Source organism: Gorilla gorilla, chromosome 7 (assembly GCF_029281585.2).
Source record: "Gorilla gorilla gorilla isolate KB3781 chromosome 7, NHGRI_mGorGor1-v2.1_pri, whole genome shotgun sequence".
NCBI lineage: Eukaryota > Metazoa > Chordata > Mammalia > Primates > Hominidae > Gorilla > Gorilla gorilla.
The window spans coordinates 109,200,766-109,222,256 of NC_073231.2; the positions used below are offsets into that span (position 1 = coordinate 109,200,766).

The following is a 21,491-nucleotide window of genomic DNA, read 5'->3' on the forward strand; positions in this document are numbered from 1 at the left end:
TTCTAGACCAGCCTGGACAACATAGTGAGACCCTGCCTCAAAAAATGAAAAATAATTTTTAAAAAATCTAGTAAGAAAAATAATTTAAAACACCCAAGCTCTTCTTTTAACTCTAATAATCAAGCTTATAAATATAGTAGTTAAGTTTTATCAAACATTTAAAACCTTTACAAATTTGACTAAATTTTGTTATTCATTTCAAATTAATATCAGAAATCTAATGTGTTACATTTTCTTAAATGTCTCAAATGTTTCAATAACATTAGAATGTTAATGTTTAACTAAAACATGTCATCATAATTGTTAAAAGAGTTATTACTAAAATTAGGCTTTAAAATTAGAATCTACAAAAGGCTGTTTGTTATTTTGTGGTTCAGAAAGGGTCACTCTGGAAATAGCCTTCAGGATACAAAAATAACCCATAATCTCTAAACAGAACTAAAATCTATAATGGTAGAATGAGCTCAAGTTTTAGACCAAGAAAACTCGGCTGGACTGAGAGAGTAAATTCCAGGGATGGAAAGATAAATGCATTTGCAAACCCGTAGAAGTATAAAAGTAAGCATAGAGACAGTGTAGTTAATAAACCTATAGTGGTATACTTTTGTGCTAATTTTAGGACCTTGGAGACAGGATACGTGAAAATCCTCTTAATGCTGTAAAGCATTTATACATTACTATATATTATCTTTAAATTCATGGTATCTGGCTTACTTTACATTGTAATTTGGTTAATTCTGAGAATGTATAGTTTAAAAATGCCTGGATGTTAATGCAGGGCTAGAGTTTTGCTGAAACCCAATCTGGACCCTACATTTACACAGAGCGACCATCTGATGTCAGTGGGTGATAGTTGCAGTAACAGCAACAGCAGGCACTGGAATTGGAATTGGCTAAAAGACAGACTGGTGGTTCCCTGCTCTCCTTTCCAGAGACTGCTGCCATTATAGTTTGGCTGCTAAAAGGCAACAGCTGGGACTTTGTTCAGTTTTATACAGGGCCAGTTTCTTTTCTTTTCTTTTTTTTTTAAATACTTTTAAGTTCTGGGATACATGTGCAGAACGTGCAGGTTTGTTACATAGGTATACACATGCCACTGTGGTTTGCTGCACCCATCAACCTGTCACCTACATTAGGTATTTCTCCTAATGCTATCCCTCCCCTAGCCCCCAACCCTGACAAGCCCCAGTGTGTGATGTTCCCCTCCCTGTGTCCATGTATTCTCATTGTTCAACTCCCACTTTAGAGTGAGAACATGCGGTATATGGTTTTCTGTTCCTGTGTTAGTTTGCTGAGAATGATGATTTCCAGCTTCATCCATGTCCCTGCAAAGGACATAAACTTTTCCTTTTATATGGCTGCATAGCATTCCGTGGTGTATATATGCCACATTTTCTTTATCCAGTCTATCATTGATGGGCGTTTGGGTTGGTTCCAAGTCCTTGCTACTGTGAGTAGTGCTGCAATAAACATACATGTGCATGTGTCTTTACAGCAGAATGATTTATAATCCTTTGGGTATATACCCAGTAATGGGATTGCTGGGTCAAATGGTATTTCTAGTTCTAGATCCTTGAGGAATCGCCACACTGTCTTCCACAATGGTTGAAGTAATTTACGCTCCCACTAACAATGTAAAAGTGTTCCTATTTCTCCACATCCTCTCCAGCATCTGTTGTTTCCTGACTTTTTAATGATCGCCATTCTAACTGGCGTGAGATGGTATCTCATTGTGGTTTTGATTTGCATTTCTCTAATGACCAATGATGATGAGCTTTTTTCCATATGATTGTTGGCCGCATAAATGTCTTCTTTCGATAAGTGTCTGTTCATATCCTTTGCCCATTTTTTGATGGGGTCATTTGTTTTTTTCTTGTAAATTTGTCTGAGTGCCTTATAGATTCTGGATATTAGCCCTTTGTCAGATGGATAGATTGCAAAAATTTTCTCCCATTCCCTAGGTTGCCTGTTCACTCTGATGATAGTTTCTTTTGCTGTGCAGAAGCTCTTTCATTCAATTAGATCTCATTTGTCAATTTTGGCTTTTGTTCCCATTGCTTTTGGTGTTTTAGTCATGAAGTCATTGCCCATGCCTATGACCTGAATGGTATTGCCTAGGTTTTCTTCTAGGATTTTTATGGTTTTAGGTTTAATGTTTAATTCTTTAATCCACCTTGAGTTGAGTTTTGTATAAGGTGTAAGGAAGGGGTCCAGTTTCAGTTTTCTGCATATGGCTAGCCAGTTTTCCCAACACCATTTATTAAATAGGCAATCCTTTCCCCATTGCTTGTTAGTGTCAGGTTTGTCAAAGATGAGATGGTTGTAGATGTGTGGTGTTATTTCTGAGGACTCAGTTCCATTCCATTGGTCTCTATCTCTGTTTTGGTACCAGTACCATGCTGTTTTGCTTACTGTAGCCTTGTAGTATAGTTTGAAGTCAGGTAGCGTGATGCCTCCAGCTTTGTTCTTTTTGCCCAGGATTGTCTTGGCTATATATGGGCTCCTTTTTGGTTCCATATGAAGTTTAAAGTAGTTTTTTTCTAATTCCATGAAGAAAGTCAATGGTAGCTTGATAGGAATAGCACTGAATCTACAAATTACTTTGAGCAGTATGGCCATTTTCACAATATTGATTCTTTCTATCCACGAGCATGGAATGTTTTTCCTTTTGTTTGTGTCCTCTCTTATTTCCTTGAGCAGTGATTTATAGTTCTCCTTGAAGAGGTCCTTCACATCCCTTCTAAGTTGGATTCCTAGGTATTTTATTCTCTTAGTAGCAGTTGTGAATGGGAGTTCACTCATGATTTGGCTCTCTGTTTGTCTGTTACTGGTGTATAGAAATGCTTGTGAGTTTTGCACATTGATTTTGTATCCTGAGACTTTGTTGAAGTTGCTTATTAGCTTAAGGAAATTTTTGGCTGAGACGATGGGGTTTTCTAAATATACAATCATGTCATCTGCAAATAGAGACAATTTGACTTCCTCTCTTCCTATTTGAATACCCTTTATTTCTTTCTCTTGCCTGATTGCCCTGGCCAGAACTTCCAATACTATGTTGAATAGGAGTGGTGAGAAAGGGCATCCTTGTCTTGTGCCGGTTGTCAAAGGGAATGCTTCCAGGTTTTGCCCATTTAGTATGATATTGGCTGTGGGTTTGTCATAAATAGCTCTTATTATTTTGAGATAAGTTCCATCAATACCAGTTTATTGAGATTTTTAGCATTAAGGACTGTTGAATTTTGTCAAAGGCCTTTTCTGCATCTATTGAGATAATCATGTGGTTTTTGCTTTTGGTTCTGTTTATGTGATGGATTATGTTGATTGATTTGCATATGCTGAACCAGCCTTACATCCCACGGATGAAGCCAAGTTGATCGTGGTGGAGAAGCTTTTTGATGTGCTGCTGGATTCAGTTTGCCAGTATTTTATTGAGGATTTTCGCACTGATGTTCATCAGGGCTATCGGCTTGAAATTTTCTTTTCTTTTTTTTTGTTTTGGTTTCAGGATGATGCTGGCCTCATCAAATGAGTTGGGGAGGAGTCCCTCTTTTTCTATTGTTTGGAGTAGTTTCAGAAGGAATGGTAGCAGCTCCTCTTTGTACCTCTGGTAGAATTTGGGTGTGAATCCATCTGGTCCTGGGCTTGTTTTGGTTGATAGGCTATTAATGACTGCCTCAATTTCAGAACTTGTTATTTGTCTATTCAGGGATTCGACTTCTTCCTGGTTTAGTCTTGGGAGGGTGTATGTGTCCAGGAATTTATCTATTTCTTCTAGATTTTCTAGTTTATTTGTGTAGAGGTGTTTATAGTATTCTCTGATGGTAGTTTATAATTCTGTGGGATCAGCGGCGATATCCCCTTTATCATTTTTTATTGTATCTATTCGATTCTTCTGTCTTTTCTTCTTTATTAGTCTGACTAGTGGTCTATCTTTTTATCTTTTCAAAAAACCAGCTCTTGGGTTCATTGATTTTTTGAAGGGTTTTTCATTTCTCTATCTCCTTCAGTTCTGCTCTAATCTTAGTTATATCTTGTCTTCTGCTAGCTTTTGAATTTGTTTGCTCTTGCTTCTCTGGTTCTTTTAATTGCAATGTTAGGGTGTCAATTTTAGATCTTTCCCATTTTCTCCTGTGAGCATTTAGTGCCATAAATTTCCCTCTAAACGCTGCTTTAGCTGTGTCCCAGAGATTCTGGTATGTTGCGCATTTGTTCTCATTGGTTTCAAAGAACTTATTTATTTCTGCCTTAATTTCGTTATTTACCCAGTAGTTATTCAGGAGCAGGTTGCTCAGTTTCCATGTAGTTATGTGGTTTTGAGTGAGTTTCTTAATCCTGAGTTCTAATTTGATTGTACTGTGGTCTGAGAGACTGTTATGATTTTCATTCTTTTGCATTTGCTGAGGAATGTTTTTACTTCCAATTATGTGGTCAATTTTAGAATAAGTGTGATGTGGTGCTGAAAAGAATGTATATTCTGTTGATTTGGGGTGGAGAGTTCTGTAGATGTCTATTAGGTCTGCTCGGTCCAGAGCTGAGTTCAAGTCCTGAATATCCTTGTTAATTTTCTGTCTTGTTGATCTGTCTAATATTGACAGTGGGGTGTTAACGTCTCCCACTATTATTGTGTGGGAGTCTAAGTCTCTTCATAGGTCTCTAAGAACTTACTTTATGAACCTGGGTGCTCCTGTATTGGGTGCATATATATATTTAGGATAGTTAGCACTTCTTGTTGCAGTGATCCCTTTACCATTATATAATGTCCTTCTTTGTCTTTTCTGATCTTTGTTGGTTTAAAGTCTGTTTTATCAGAGACTAGGATTGCAACCCCATACAGGGCCAGTTTCATGGGCATATGACCTGTGCTGTCACACAGGGCCAGGCACTTAGAAGGACCCCACACGTGATTTAATGCACCATTGACACCATTTTGCAATTCTGAATAATTTTTTAACAAAAGCTCCTGCATTTTCATTTTGCACTGGGCGGGGCAAATTATATAACCAGCCCTGGATTTACAGTTCATTTGGATTTTTGCTGCTTCTAGAAAAACAAGTGAAATTTACCTTTAGTTAGTTACCAGCCCAGGACTGGGCATTCGCAGAACTGCCGCGACCTGTTTCCCTGCTAGACTGCTCCCTCTCTTTAACATCCATAAGCTGGACTCACCAACTCCGGAAAACCTGCATGGGGCTATAGGGAGACCCCTGCTGAGCTGAATTTGACTTCATAGTATTACCATTCGTCACAACCTCGTGTTGTTATGGGTGTGGCAAGACTTCTGTTATGCCTGATTCCAGCCAGTTATATATAAAAGATCTCCTGCTCCAACCTGGCCCTACCTGGTGGGTAGCCTGGGCCCTGAGAATGTTTTCTTCTACAATGGACAGGCCAAAGGAGGACAGAGGGGGTTACAAAAAGATAATATCCATCAGAGGCAAAGAGTACTCAAAAGTGAACTTCTACCATTTCCACTGGATATTGATTAACCTCCCTGAGCCTCAGTTTCCTCATTCGTTTATGAGAGTAGCCCAGGAGGCATCTACCCCTCCCAACCCGCCAGGATTGCTGAGAGGACAGAGTACGCGTGCAAGGTTTTGCAATGTGCCAGAGCTTAGTAAGTGTTAGCACTTATGAAAACAGCGTTTATATATCATTTGGGTCATGGGACTCTTGGAAAACCTGATGATACCTATGGTTTCTTCCTGCCCCCGTCCCACCCCCACCTTCCAGCCTCCAAAAATGTCACCTCCAAAAAACAAATAAGGCAGGGCGCGGTGGCTCATGCCTGTAATCCCAGCACTTTGGGAGGCCGAGGCGGGCGGATCACAAGGTCGGGAGATCTAGACTATCCTGGCTAACACGGTGAAACCCCGTCTCTACTAAAAATATAAAAAATTAGCCGGGCGTGGTGGCGGGTGCCTGCAGTCCCAGCTGCTCTGGAGGCTGAGGCAGGAGAATGGCGTGAACCCGGGAGGCGGAGCTTGCAGTGAGCCTAGATGGCGCCACTACACTCCAGCCTGGGCGACAGAGCGAGACTCTATCTCAAAAACAAACAAACAAACAAACAAACAAACAAAAAACAAATAAGGCTCGCCGACCCATGCCATAGATTGACGACCCTTGAAGGTGGCTCGTGTACCCAGGTTAAGCCACGTGTCTCTAAAATGTTCATTTAGGCGGCGCTGTGTTACCTGCGGGAATCCCCGACCTGCGGCTCCTGACCACGGGCCACCCCGCCCAGACCCTACAGGCGGGCTCTCCAGGGGGGTCTGCGCAGCCCCGCGGGGGTCCTGACAGGCCGAGCAACTGCAGTAGGAGGGGGCGGGCCCGGCTCTCGGTCCGCCCCCACGCCGGGCTCGGGGTGGGGGCTCGGGGCCTATTACGGGATGGAAGCTCCGGGTGTTGCGGGGGCGGGAGGAATTAAGGGAGGGAGAGAGGCGCGCGGGTGAAAGGCGCATTGATGCAGCCTGCGGCGGCCTCGGAGCGCGGCGGAGCTAGACGCTGACCACGTTCCTCTCCTCGGTCTCCTCCTCCGCCTCCAGCTCCGCGCTGCCCGGCAGCCGGGAGCCATGCGACGCCAGGGCCCCGCCGCCTCCCCGCAGCGGCTCCGCGGCCTCCTGCTGCTCCTGCTGCTGCAGCTGCCCGCGCCGTCGAGCGCCTCTGAGATCCCCAAGGGGAAGCAAAAGGCGCAGCTCCGGCAGAGGGAGGTGGTGGACCTGGTGAGTCCGAGGGAGCCGAGCCGGGACCGCCGCGCTGGTGGAGGGGACCTGGCCGCGCGCCCCACGGGCAGGGCGTCAGTCTGGCTGTTGGGGGTGTCTGTCTGTACAGCTGTGTGTCGTGTGTCTTGCTGCGCCGGGGTGTCATGCTTTTTATTTACAGGTAAAGAAGGACCTGGTTATGTGTGCAGTGAGTCTTGGAACTCAGAGGGGAGACCAAAATGGGAGGCCATCGTGGAGCGGACATGCGATATGGGCCCGGTGGGTCTCCCCGAAGTACAGGGAGTCCCCCAATAATTTCTGGCCCCAGGGGGACCCCTTGGGAAGGGTGAGAGGGATAGGGCGGCAGTGAGAGTAGGATGAGGAGCTTGGGTACGTCCGAAGTGGACCTGGGAAAAACCCTGGCCTCGCAGATCACATGGACCTGGGCCTGGGCCAGGGCGGTGCAACGTGTCCTTTGTTGGGGCTGGTGGCCACGTCTGCCTGCGAGAGAGAATAACAACCCCCACAAAGCATCCGTCCAACTCTTTGTAACTTGAAGACTATGAGTCACGTTGGGTCATCTTCCTAGGGAGTATGGGCTGCAATTTACTTTGTTGGACAACCACAGCTGGGGCTAGGAATGGTTCAGAAGGTTTAAGGCCGGAAAGGGAAATGAAGGGGCCCGGCGCTAACCCTCTAAGGACCTGTTTTGCTTCTTCTGTTTAAACCAAATGGGTAGTCAGTCATTACACACACCCTGGGTCTTCGTATGTGGCCGCCAGGTAGGAGCATCACAGTCAAGCTACGGGAGAAAACAGTTTCCAGGAAACTGGAAATGAACGGCCCGAGTGCTTTCCAGGGGCTCATCTGTGGGAAGGTATGTTTGCTTAAAATCCTTCCCTCTAAAAATCAACAAACCCAGTGGAGGGCGGAGAGGTTCTCTGGCCTGTGGTATGAGGGAGCCTTTCAGAGCTACCGTAGTCCTTGGCATATTATAAACTTCAGTCTCACTTGCAGACAAACATGATTTACAGGCATTGCAAGACATAAGTTGGGGCATTTTTTTTAATTAAAAAGAAAGTTTTGAATTTGTTAAGCTGCCATTTTAAACTGAGCTAATATACCAAGTTCCCTGGCAGCTAGTTCTATATTGGATTCAAAAGTGCTGGGAAAAAAATTCCCATTTCACACAGCACTTTTTGGTGGTAGGCTGTGTAATTTTGATCCACAAAAGGGGACTATGTGTTCAGGCAACAGTTCTAAGTGTCCAAATTATTAAAACTGTGCCAAATGAGTATGGTTCATGTGTAGTTTGCATTTTATGAGTTTGTAGTTATGATACACAAAATACCCATTTTTCCTGTGAAGCTTGCTATTTTCCCCCCTTCAAGGATTTACAGTACCTGTGGTTTCCCACAACTCTAGCCAGACTTGGAAAAGATTTTGCAGTCAGGCTCAGGTGCATCCTGTAGGTTGGATTTGGTTTTGCTGACAGAAGAAGTCCACAGTCATTAAGGTTTCAACACATTCTATAAAGCAACTTCTTTGTATAGGATCTTTCAAAGCGTTCCTTTCAAGCTTCCACCAAGCTCTGCCCCCTGGTGGCCAGTGAAAGAAACAGGGGCGTATGAAAGTGCGCTTCCCTTCACATCTTTTTTTTTTTTCATTCCACAGACATTTATTGAGAGTACTAAGCATGTGTTGGGTTAGCATTTTAAAGTAGAAGACTGATGTAACACCTGCGGAATCGAGTCAAGTAAAGTTATATAGTCTTTGAAATGTATCTTTTAGATGAAAAGGTGAATAAAAATTCCCAATATGGCACAGTGGACATGTTGGGCCAGATAATTCTTGTGGGGACTGTCCTGTGCGTTGTAGCGTGTTTAGCAGCATCCCTCGTTTGTACATACTAGATGCCAGTAGCAATCCCCTCTCCCAAGTTGTGACAACCAAAAATGTCTCTAGACATAGCCAAGTGTCCCCTGGAGGACAAAATTGTCCCCAGTTGAGATCCACTGATATATAATGAAGTAAAATTTAGTCTGTGTAGCATCTTGCCCTGAGGGGAATAATAGTGAAAAAAATCAAAGAATATCAGAAGCAGTCTTATTCCCACTTGAAATGTATGTCTAAACATTGTATATATCTGCTTGTGAGAGTGAATTAAATTACTAAAATAAAAATACAGTCTAAAACACACCAAACTATTTTGAAATATTTTGCACTTTTAAAATACTTTATTTTGTGTGTCTTTGAATACTTTTGTAATTGTTAAATGCTTTTTCTTTTCTTTTTTTTAACTATTTCTCTGACAGTAAATAAGTAGTAGTGTCTTTTTCTTCTTACAGTCAGGAAAATGGCGATGTCAAAGACTTAAAAAGTCATTTATCAAACCAAAATTCAAACTGGCGATGGAGACACAAATTGATTAGCAAGCATCAGTCTAATTATATAGGATTCTTCCCAGACAACTATTGGATTTTATCATCCAATCCCAGATACTGTAGTCAAAAGATAAGCTTTGAAGTTACTTTAATATCTAAGAAACTTTGTTTTTTGTTTTCATTGGGAAGTATAGTTATACAGAATAATACTAGGCAACTTACACAAATAGAGGAAATGTTAGAGTAAACATTTAAATGGATTGCATTGGGTTTTGGAGTGTCTAATAAACGGCACCTTTGTTCCTAGCTGAACCAATTCAGGTGTAGACACAGGAATTAGACAGGTGGGGCACAGGATATCACCTTTACCACTGATCATACAGCATTGGCACGTATGGCTTATGTATGCTAGGCTGGTGGGTTTGCTAATGCTCTCTTCCCCAGGTCTAAATCCTGAAAGGTCCACCCAGAGCAGTGGACACACTTACCCAGAGTCGCTGCCTTGCACTGGTCCTGGGGAACATAGGAATAATAATGGCTGACACATACAGTGTTTACTGTGTTCCAGGCATTGTTCTATGCACATTTTATATATTATTCACTTAAATCTCATACAAACCCTATAAAGTAAGACTCTTTATTATTATCCACATTTTACAGATAAGGAAACAGGCACCAAAATGTTGAGTAATTTGCCCTATCTCACAGAGCTAATGTAAGGTGGAGCCGGGATAAAATCCAAAGAAACTGGCTCTAGAATCCATGCATTTAAATGCTACAAGATGTCCTTCTCCAAAATAAACAGAAAATCATAGTCCTTACAGACAGTTTGACAGATTGTGGATGGTCCCCTATTGAGAACTAATGGTCACTTGAAACTAGGTCACTTACTGCTTCTCCTTGGGGAAGAGGGGTGGGATGAGAGGCCAGAAATGTTATCCAAGCACTGCTTCCCCCATTTAAAAACAGGGAGAAGCAGGGATTTTCATACCCAAGTTGGAGCTATTGCCAGTACAAGATAATTATTGACTCTTAAGATTTTATTTTATAATTATGTCCCTAGGAATTTATCTTAAGGAAATAATTCAAAAGAAGAAAAAGGCTGTATGGATATTTTCATTACAATAATATTCATAATAAAAAAAGTAGAAATAAACTATCCAAAAATAGTGCAATGTTTGCATAGAACTGTAAAAACCCAGGTCCCTTTGCAAGATACAGAGTTAGAAGAAAAAAGCAGAATATCAAATTATTTCCACCTTGGAATACAGCTATTTAAAATTGTATATGCCTATAATGAGCAGTAGAAGGGAGCAGGCAAATAATTTTGTCCTCCTCTGATGTGTGTGTGTGTGCGTGTAAAGTTTGTGCACTAAAAAATATGAAAGAAATCACAATATTTTAGAAATAATTTGAAAATGAATTCTCTGTAATAACTCATCTAGAACACGGGCATGTGGTATGAAGGGATTCTTGACTCCAAGGGCTCGAAATAAATGCATTTCTAATCATACTGAGTCTTTGACTCTTAAGTGGTGAGAGTTTTCTTTGCCTTTTCTTTCTCATTATAGTATAATGGAATGTGCTTACAAGGGCCAGCAGGAGTGCCTGGTCGAGACGGGAGCCCTGGGGCCAATGGCATTCCGGGTACACCTGGGATCCCAGGTCGGGATGGATTCAAAGGAGAAAAGGGGGAATGTTTGAGGGAAAGCTTTGAGGAGTCCTGGACACCCAACTACAAGCAGTGTTCATGGAGTTCATTGAATTATGGCATAGATCTTGGGAAAATTGCGGTAAGTAAAGTTTGAATTATTTTAAAATTGAAGCAAGATTTAAGGGTTTTCATATTTTAGTGTTAATTTTTAGGTGACTTTTTTTTTAACTAAAAGACTTAAAAAGAAGTAGGTAGCATGTGACTTTTAATTTAAAACTAATGAAAAAGTTTATAACATTTCAGAATTAATTTCATAAAGATATTTCTAAGACAAATGCTTATCATTTTAACCATAGTATCTAAAATAACGTACTTTTTAAAAATGCAAACAAAAGAGAGCATATGTGTCTGTGTTGGACAGTAAGCAACTTTCCAATCTTATCCTATAGTAAATTTAAATTTAGTCTAAGAAATTCTGCCCTGGCTTCAGACATAAAGGTGGGAAAAAATTTCCAAGAAATTACCACATTGATCTGGAAGCAGAAGTCCATTGGTGTTTGTCTTTATTTAGGAAGCATGCCCAGCTTAAAATTGCTAAGCCTAAGAGAAGTGAAATGGGTTAGATGTGAGGTACTACAGTGATTATTTTAAGTTATTCTGCAACATTAAGGCTGAGTGGCAGAGAATTACTCAAAATAGCCTGTCTGGTCATGTATTTTGACTAATGTTTCAGTCACTTTGATTAGTGTTTGCTTCAAAAGTAATTGGCAAGTCCACTGGGATGGAAGAGAGTTGAAGAAGTTGATGCTATTTATAAGCCTCTTTTCTCTGTTGATGAACTCTGTACATGGTTCCATATTCACAACATATTACTTCATGATTTTACTGCTACCATCAAGCAATTACAAGAAATTTGTTTCATAAAACTCTAAGATTTTAAGATGCACTCTGTGTATAATCCCTGTTCCTTATCTCAGCTCTTTCTGCTCTATTAAGAGTTTGAGACTGTCTTAATTGTTTTGTGATAGAATTTCCATGTAGCTTCCATAGTTATGATGACTATGACCTTTTCTGTGTTCATGTGTGTTTCTAGAAAACATTTTGTTAAAATGTTCCCTAGTTATTTAAACATCTGACATTGATAGACTGGTTGTTTATTTATAGTTGTTCATCAAAAGTTACTGAGTTCTTTCTAAAAGCTATCCTGGTGGGTTCTGAATTATTAATACGTTTTCAAGTTCCTTTTAGCAATGGTCAGGATGGGTATGGTAACCTTCTATGAAGTAAAGGATAATAGGTCCATGAGCCAATAGACAGACAAATTTGCAAAGACCAATGAGAAAATAAGCAAACAAGAAACCTGGGCCTTATCATTGCATCATATAGATAAAGACTAAAAACCCTGCCTATCCTTTACTCCCTCATACTGTTTGCTGTTGCTCGAAAAGAAACACGTCAAGAGTCAATACGAATGGACAGTACTAGTCTAGAATGTAAGTTCCATGAAGGTAGGGATTCTGGTTTGTTAACTGCTCTATCTGTACCATTTAGCACATAGTTGGGGCTCAGTAAATATTTTTTGAATGCAAAAAAAAGAGGAAATATATAAATTGATTTTATCAAAAGTACTGAAGGCTAGCCTTTTTTGGTAAAACTGAAAGATACCCTCAATGGGGCGAAAAGTTCTAAGAAAGCTGCAATTTGATTTTCTTAGAGTTCCTATATCAAAATCTCTTACTAGCTTGCAGAAAATCTCCCTCCCTCTATAAAAGTTAAGCTTTATTTTTGTTTATTTTAATTTTTTTGAGACAGAGTCTCACTTTTTTGCCCAGGCTAAAGTGCAGTGGCACAATTTCGGCTTACTGCAACCTCCACCTCTCGGGTTCAAGCGATTCTCACGTCTCAGCCTCCCGAGTAACTGGGATTACAGGCGTGCGCCACCACACCCAGCTAATTTTTTGTATTTTTAGTAGAGACGGGTTTCGCCATGTTGGCCAGGCTTGTCTCAAACCCCTGGCCTCAAGTAATCTGCCCCCCTCGGCCTCCCAAAGTGCTGGGATTACAGGCATGAGCCACCACGCCCGGCCAAGTTAAACTTTTTAAATACATTTTGGGGAAAAGGCTGGTTAAGTAAAATTCACCAGTCTCAAAAGCTCTTTTTAATTAAAATAGAAAATGTTAATTAAATCCCATTTCTATGTTTGTGACAGGAGTGTACATTTACAAAGATGCGTTCAAATAGTGCTCTAAGAGTTTTGTTCAGTGGCTCACTTCGGCTAAAATGCAGAAATGCATGCTGTCAGCGTTGGTATTTCACATTCAATGGAGCTGAATGTTCAGGACCTCTTCCCATTGAAGCTATAATTTATTTGGACCAAGGAAGCCCTGAAATGAATTCAACAATTAATATTCATCGCACTTCTTCTGGTATGTAAAATTGTGACATTGCAAGATGTGCCTCAGATCTAAGTAAGATTAGTTTTGAGTCCCACTATCATGTTGGTTCACTAGCCTACTGTAAAGGGACCTCTAGCAAGTTTTCAATGCATGATTCTCCACCCTGGGTTGTACTTCTGCATTACCTCTCGATCTTTTAAAAATACATAGATGCCTGGGCCCTATCTCTGATGAACTAACTCAGAATCTCTAGCAGTAAGACCACAGCTTCTGTGTTTTTTAAAAGATCCCCTGGTGATTCTGATGTGCCCCAGGCTTGAAAATCAGTGAGTTAAATGACATGGCAAAATAGCCAATAATGCCATAGAGCAGTGGTCTTTCAACCTTGGCTACATATTGGGCTCACTTTAGGAACTCTGGGAACTTTAAAAAGAAATGCCTATCCCACCCTTCCAGGGAGTCAGATTTAACAGGTCTGGGTGCAGACTTGGCAATGGGACTTTCGAAGTATCTCTTGGTAGGCTGGGTGTGGTGGCTCACACCTGTAATCCCAGCACTTTGGGAGGCTGAGACGGGCAATCACTTGAGCCTAGCAGTTTGAGACAAACCTGGGCAAGAGGGCGAAACCCCATCTCTACAAAAAAAATACCAAAAAATTAGTCCCAACTACTATGGAGGCTGAGGTGGGAGGATGGCTTCAGCCCAGGAGGCAGAGGTTGCAGTGAGCTGAGGCTGCCCCACTGCATTCCATCCTGAGTGATGACAGAGTGAGACGCAGTCTCAAAAAAAAAAAAAAAAAAAAATCTCCCGGTCATTCTAATGTTCAGCCAAAATTTAGAACCACTGGCTCAGACTAATAAGGAGACTGACTGATTTTTCTGCCTTATCCTTTAAAAGGGTGGATACTGTCTGCTGAATTTGTAAAAGACAAAATTTTTATACTGTTTCTGTATTCTATTTCCACTTAGTATGAGAAAAAGACATTCAGTGGTCAATTAAACTGTCAGAAAAATATCATTGGGTTGTTTTATGTACTTATGTATTTGTTTATTTATTTATTTTAGAGACAGGGTCTTGCTCTGTTGCTCAGCCTGGAGTACAGTGGCAGGATCATAGCTCACTGCAGCTTTGAACACTTGGCCTCAAGTGATCCTCCTGCTCAGCTTCCCAAAGTGCTATGATTACAGGCATGAGCCACCATGCCTGGCCTGTTTGTTCTATTTTAAGATTCATTAAAGAAAGTTCAGAAAATACCAGAAAATAGAAGAGTTAAAAAAAAAACAAAACTATTAATCTCATCCTCCAGAGACACCACTATCAATATTTTGTTGTCGGCCATTTTGGTTTCTTGAGTTGCCGTGGAGGGCACACCATGGTAGCATCAGAAAGTGTACATACTGTTATATTCATATGCCTTTTCATAGAAGAAAAATAAGAAGCTATACATATGGTTAGCATCATTTCCTTGATTTCTTGAAGAGATTTTTCACTAATCTTATACTTAAAAACGGTTGAGGGGAGGGAGGAGATAATCTCACTCTCCCCTTCCCTCAAAATAACATTTCAGCATTCTTTGGGGCTCCAAGTCAGATACTGAACCCCAAAACCAATTTATTCCTAAGCAATCAAGGGCATCCCCTCCACATTTTCCCTCAGATCCCCACAATATCCTTGAAACATAAAGAAGAGATTTTAACCCCCTCTCTTTGCATATTGAGAAACCCAGGGAAATACAGCGTCTTACACGGGACAGTAGAATCAGCGTTCAGGAGAGCAGAAATCAACGCCCTGTTCTCTTGGCTCCCAGTTCTCTTTGTAATCAGATTAAAAACCCTCTTCACTAAGTACTTAGATACATGTGCTGGAAAGGAAGAAGTGCTTCCCATCTAAGAAACAGTCTTTAAAATAAGAAGAATCTAGATATTAAAAATAAAATTTGATTAGGAAGTGACATGTTCAGACAGTCGTTGATATAAGCAACTTACATTCTATTCTGTTATCTTTAAGGTGTGTGTTAATATTTTGCTAATGTAAGCCCTTAGGCCCAGGAACTGTGACATATACATGCATATACTTTATAAATAATTTAACACAGCATTTCCCAACCATTGTGTGCAGACTCATTTGGTGTGATCAGTTGGGTGGAGTGTCACAAGTAATTTGTTATTAATAACAGTTTTTGTATTATTGTGGATTAAAAGTTACCTCTGTAACAGAATCACTTTCTCTGACATGCTGATAGTCTCTCTTAAGGGAAAGGAAAGGGGTGCACTTATAGTTAGCACATCAGAGGATGGCTTAAAGCCTTGATATGCCCATGGGAGTTTGACAAACGGTTGTCATCTGTTACATGGTCTAGGAGGAAAACAGGTTGAGAACTCCCAATCCAACATATCGTTTTTACTTAACAAGCTATCATACTACATTATCACAGCAAAAATGTTCATTCAACATTATTTCATCTGCTAAAGACCATGAAGTGACCATTTGACTCTCCTCAGATGAGGCTGATGCAAGACCCAAGCTTGTCTGACGTCCTTAGGCCGTAGGGGGAAGTGAACAAGTTTTTAGGCCATGGCTGTCAAGACCCTGGGAAAACATGAGCATTTGTAGGCATTTCCACTTGGCATGGTACTAAGAATACCAGATTAAATGGGATTGTGGGCCTACTATTTAGTTCCCCCAACTTGGGAAGGGGCCTGAACCAGACAGGTCCCTGGATTCTGAGAGACTTGCTCTGGATTTACTCCTGTGATAGTTTATGTAAGCAGATTGCTTCAGACCTACATCCCTGGGTCTCAGCAGGAATGCACTAACCTCAATCAAATAGGAAGCCTAACCAGTCACATAAAGTCATCCACTACAGTGCTTATATATCAGGATTCATTTTCTTTTTTTAGTATTATTATTATTATTATACTTTAAGTTCTAGGGTACATGTGCACAACGTGCAGGTTTGTTACTTATGTATACATGTGCCATGTTTGTTTGCTGCACCCATTAACTCGCCATTTACATTAGGTATTTCTCCTAATGCTATCCCTCCCCCAGCGCCCCACCCCACAACAGGCCCGGGGTGTGATGTTCCCTGCCCTGTGTCCAAGTGTTCTCATTGTTCAATTCCCACTTATGAGTGAGCAAACTATCACAAGGACAGAAAACCAGGATTCATTTTCTTGAACCTGCCAACCTACAGTTTCTTCTCCAGCTTTACACATACATCAAAGGTACCATGTCTTTTTGCCTGCTAAAATGACCAAGGGATTTTTTTTTTTTTAATTTAAGAGAAGACTTTGGTAAGATGGAATGCAACTTGTATTGTTAGTAGGTGAAAGTCCAGAGGACATGTGAAAAGATGCATAATTGTAATGCATAAAAACACAGAGGAAAAGCAGGGGGGATTTTTTGTTTTATGTTTTTTCACTATGAGGAAATTATGTGTAAAATGGGATTCCCAGATTGAAGGACTGGTGTAATGATTATGTAGAATTTCTTTTAATGTTATAAAAGTCATTTCTTCTGGCTGGGCACGGTGGCTCATGCCTGTAATCCCAGCACTTTGGGAGGCCGAAGTGGGTAAATCACGAGGTCAGGAGATCGAGACCATCCTGGCTAACATGATGAAACCCCATCTCTACTAAAAATACAAAAAATTAGCCAGGTGTGGTGGCAGGTGCCTGTAGTCCCAGCTACTCAGGAGGCTGAGACAGGAAAATTGCTTGAACGTGGGAAGCGGAGGTTGCGGTGCACCGAGATTGCGCCAGTGCACTCCAGCCTGGGCGACAGAGCGAGATTCCATCTCAAAAAAAAAAAAAAGTTATTTCGTCTACTTGTCTAGCATCACTTATCAGCAGATAAGTGTCGGAAAGGGCTTTCTTTTTTTAAAAAAGACTTGCATATCAAATGAAAGTCTTGGCTTTTAAAAGTATATATAGCCTTTCTTTGTTTATTCAAATAAATTGCTTTTGTGTTTTAAGCTATCTCTGTAAGTATACAAATTCTGGTTTTATGCTTGAAACCTGTAAGAACACTGCTTGTTAAACTTATATCATAGAATGGATATGTATACATCTTTTAAAAATATTTATGTACCAATTTAGAAAAAGAGGACTTCATTATAAAAACCTTATCAAGTATTAAAATTTTTAAGTGGCATTACATTAAACAGAATTACAAACTAGCTTTCTAAAGTTATAAAATTTAACTAAAGGATTTTGCTCTTTGTTCTAAAGAAAGATGTAACTTTCATCTTTGTCTTGCAGTGGAAGGACTTTGTGAAGGAATTGGTGCTGGATTAGTGGATGTTGCTATCTGGGTTGGTACTTGTTCAGATTACCCAAAAGGAGATGCTTCTACTGGATGGAATTCAGTTTCTCGCATCATTATTGAAGAACTACCAAAATAAATGCTTTAATTTTCATTTGCTACCTCTTTTTTTATTATACCTTGGAATGGTTCACTTAAATGACATTTTAAATAAGTTTATGTATACATCTGAATGAAAAGCAAAGCTAAATATGTTTACAGACCAAAGTGTGATTTCACACTGTTTTTAAATCTAGCATTATTCATTTTGCTTCAATCAAAAGTGGTTTCAGTATGTTTTTTAGTTGATTAGAATACTTTCTTCATAGTCACATTCTCTCAACCTATAATTTGGAATATTGTTGTGGTCTTTTGTTTTTTCTCTTAGTATAGCATTTTTAAAAAAATATAAAAGCTACCAATCTTTGTACAATTTGTAAATGTTAAGAATTTTTTTATATCTGTTAAATAAAAATTATTTCCAACAACCTTAATATCTTTAAATTAATTGCCACTAAAATTGGAGTTTCTAGTCTTTATATCTGAAAAATTTAACATAAATCCTATTTGTGTTTATTCATTTAACACTCATTTATTAATTTTTAGTACATGTATAATATGGTTCCATTTTTAAAGGAATACAAAGAGAAAGTGGTATTTATATGTCAGGAAATATATCAGCACTTTAGCAATTTTATCTTTATTTAACAAAGGGTAACAAAGGATGGATTCTATCCTCAAATTCCTTACCATTTGGTAGAGAATATCAGACATATATAGAAATAACAATAAATCAAAGGTTAATATGTTGATTACTATAAAAGTGTTGAAGTGGGCGATGTGGTTCAAAGGAAGAGTCATCACTTCTGGCTGAGGTGATCAGAAAAAAATCCAAGAAGGCAATATACATGTAAGATTAGTGAAGTTAAGTAAATTCTGGGCTTGAATTGGAAGTATCGGTATGAACTCCTGAAGTACTTTATCTTAAATAAAGCTACAAAACAGTAACAAAATCTAGCTTTGTTTACCGAAAAGGCCCAGAAACAATGACCAATCCAGTAATGCCCAGAATGTGATCTCTACACTCCCATTTCCTACTAAAAGGAACTAAAAATCCTTGAAGAAATGGGAGATTTCACCTATGGGGCAGGAAATGTACAATATGAGCATGGAACATTTTGTCCTACTGGAAAACAAGGCAGCTATGAAAAACAACTCAAAAGGATCCAAGAGCCAACATTTGAATTGGTTCTCACTGTTAAAGATGACACAATTTAAGCATCAATAAAGAGAATAACTGCAATGGTTTAAAACATCAAATATGTTTAAATACATGAGTTCATAATATATTAAAATAATTGGTCAACTTACAGTATGCCAGCAAACCAACTTGTTACTTTGAAAATTGGTAAATAGAACCAAACATTTCTTCTGCTTTCTCTATATGTACTGTATCTCTGAGTAACCAAATTGTTGATGAAGGGAAATTTCTTTCTAAAAGTATGTGTATATATATATATATATATAGACACACACACTATATGTCTTATAGTAACATCACATGTTGGTGGTATAGCTTGTAAATGAAGAAAGAATGATAAAATTCCAATATTACCTTTTTTCGACCCCTCATGAAGGAATCTAGTAATGAACATCAATGACTGATAACATTCCCAAAAGAGATAGACCAGCAATGTGCCTCTAATGAAAGTATATAACAGCACTCAGGAAGTAGTTTTCCAAGAAACAATCAAGCCAGGATCTGATTTAGCCTCTAGTTCCAACCATTAATTTGTGTGAAATACACAGGATAAAAAAACATGTTCATTGACACCACAGGGATATAATCAGCAAAATCCAGACTGTGGGAAACTTGAAAGACAATTTGGTTTCTTTAATAAATAATTGTAAGAAAAGTGAGGGAGAAAAAAAACTTATAGATTAAAAGAAAAGATCATATCAACCAATTGCAATGTTTGGACTTTATTTGGATACTGATTCAAGAAAACTATAAACACAAAAACAAAACTTCCTTGAGACAGTTGAGGACATGTGAACATTGGCCGGATAGTTGATGATATTAAATAATTATTTATGTCCGGTAATGGTATTGCTCTTTTTAAATAGTACTTTTATCTTTTAGAGATACTGAAATATTTAAGATAAAGTGATGTGACATCTTGAGTTTGCTTCAGAATAATCTAGAAATGGGAAGTAGAAGGGGAGTCTAGATGAAATAATATTGCAGATAGGTAGATGTTAACCAAGATGGGTAAAAATTCTGACAAATGGGGATAGTTGTTAAGAATAGTTTTGGTAGAGGCAACAACATTAGTAAAAACACTGGGGTATTAATAAAATAGAAATAATGTTTTTAGGTGGGTTGAGCTTAAGTAATGTGTGTAGAAACAGTAAGAGACAAATGTGGTGTGCTTATTTCAGCAGCACATATACTAAAATTGGAACAATACAGAGAAGATTAGCATGGCCCCTGTGCAAGGATGACATGCAAATTCATGAAGCATTCCATATTTTTACTGGTACCATTCCTTCTGAAACTATTCCAATCAATAGAAACAGAGGGAATCCTCTCTAACTCATTTTATGAGGCCACCATCATCCTGATATCAAAACCTAGCAGACACATAACAAAAAAAGAAAATTTCAGGCCAATATCTCTGATGAACATCAATGCAAAAATCCTCAATAAAATATTGGCAAACCGAATCCAGCAGCAATTAAAAAGCTTATCCACCATGATCAAGTTGGCTTCATCCCTGGGATGCAAGGCTGGTTCAACATACGCAAATCAATCAACATAATCCATCACGTAAACTAAACCAATGATAAAAACCACATGATTATATCAATAGATGCAGAAAAGTCCTTCGACAAAATTCAACACCCCTTCATGCTAGAAACTCTCAATAAATTGGGTATTGATGGAACATATCTCAAAATAATAAGAGCTATTTATGACAAATCCACAGCCAATATCATACTGAATGGGCAAAACCTGGAAGCATTCCCTTTGACAACCGTCACAAGACAAGGATGCCCTTTCTCACCACTCCTATTCAACATAGTATTGGAAGTTCTGGCCAGGGCAATCAGGCAAGAGAAGGAAATAAAGGGTATTCAAATAGGAAGAGAGGAAGTCAAATTGTCTCTGTTTGCAGATGACATGATTGTATATTTAGAAAACCCCATCGTCTCAGCCAAAAATTTCCTTAAGCTAATAAGCAACTTCAACAAAGTCTCAGGATACAAAATCAATGTGCAAAACTCACAAGCATTTCTATACACCAGTAACAGACAGAGAGCCAAATCATGAGTGAACTCCCATTCACAACTGCTAAGAGAATAAAATACCTAGGAATCGAACTTAGAAGGGATGTGAAGGACCTCTTCAAGGAGAACTATAAATCACTGCTCAAGGAAATAAGAGAGGACATAAACAAATGGAAAAACATTCCATGCTCATGGATAGGAAGAATCAACATCATGAAAATGGCCATATTGCCCAAAGTAATTTATAGATTCAATGATATCCCCATCAAGTTACCACTGACTTTCTTCACAGAATTGGAAAAAACTACTTTAAACTTCATATGGAACCAAAAAAGAACCCACATAGCCAAGACAATCCTGGGCAAGAAGAACAAAGCTGGAGGCATCATGCTACCTGACTTCAAACTATACTACAAGGCTACAGTAACCAAAACAGCATGGTACTAGTACCAAAACAGATATACAGACCAATGGAACAGAACAGAGGCCTCAGAAATAACACCACACATCTATAACCATCTCATCTTTGACAAACCTGACACTAACAAGCAATGGGAAAAGGATTACCTATTTAATAAATGGTGTTGGGAAAACTGGCTAGCCATATGCAGAAAACTGAAACTGGACCCCTTCCTTACACCTTATACAAAACTCAACTCAAGATGGATCGAAGACTTAAACTAAGACTTAGGACCATAAAAATTCTAGAAGAAAACCTGGGAAATACCATTCAGGACGTAGGCATGGGCAAAGACTTCATGT

General features: G+C 39.4%; 1 protein-coding gene and 1 non-coding gene across 2 annotated transcripts; both read left to right on the forward strand.

The window, feature by feature from the left end:
• The first annotated feature begins 6,336 nt into the window (after positions 1-6,336).
• On the forward strand, positions 6,337-17,932 carry CTHRC1 (collagen triple helix repeat containing 1). The gene is made up of 4 exons (XM_019032286.4): positions 6,337-6,719; positions 10,654-10,875; positions 12,947-13,163; positions 17,396-17,932. The coding sequence occupies exons 1-4, from the start codon at positions 6,570-6,572 to the stop codon at positions 17,536-17,538; spliced, it is 732 nt and encodes a 243-aa protein (XP_018887831.1). The 5' UTR covers positions 6,337-6,569; the 3' UTR covers positions 17,539-17,932.
• A 1,935-nt stretch (positions 17,933-19,867) lies between these two features.
• LOC115935752 (U6 spliceosomal RNA) lies at positions 19,868-19,974 on the forward strand. The gene has a single exon (XR_004071355.1). It is a non-coding gene; the product is annotated as a U6 spliceosomal RNA (small nuclear RNA).
• The last annotated feature ends 1,517 nt before the right edge of the window (positions 19,975-21,491 follow it).

Excerpts from the sequence above, each read along its gene's own strand:
- CTHRC1 (XM_019032286.4), top strand. The coding sequence starts at position 6,570 with ATGCGACGCCAGGGCCCCGCCGCCTCCCCGCAGCGGCTCCGCGGCCTC. Across the intron at positions 6,720-10,653 it reads AGAGGGAGGTGGTGGACCTG|TATAATGGAATGTGCTTACA; the intron begins GTGAGTCCGAGG and ends TTCTCATTATAG. Across the intron at positions 10,876-12,946 it reads TAGATCTTGGGAAAATTGCG|GAGTGTACATTTACAAAGAT; the intron begins GTAAGTAAAGTT and ends TGTTTGTGACAG.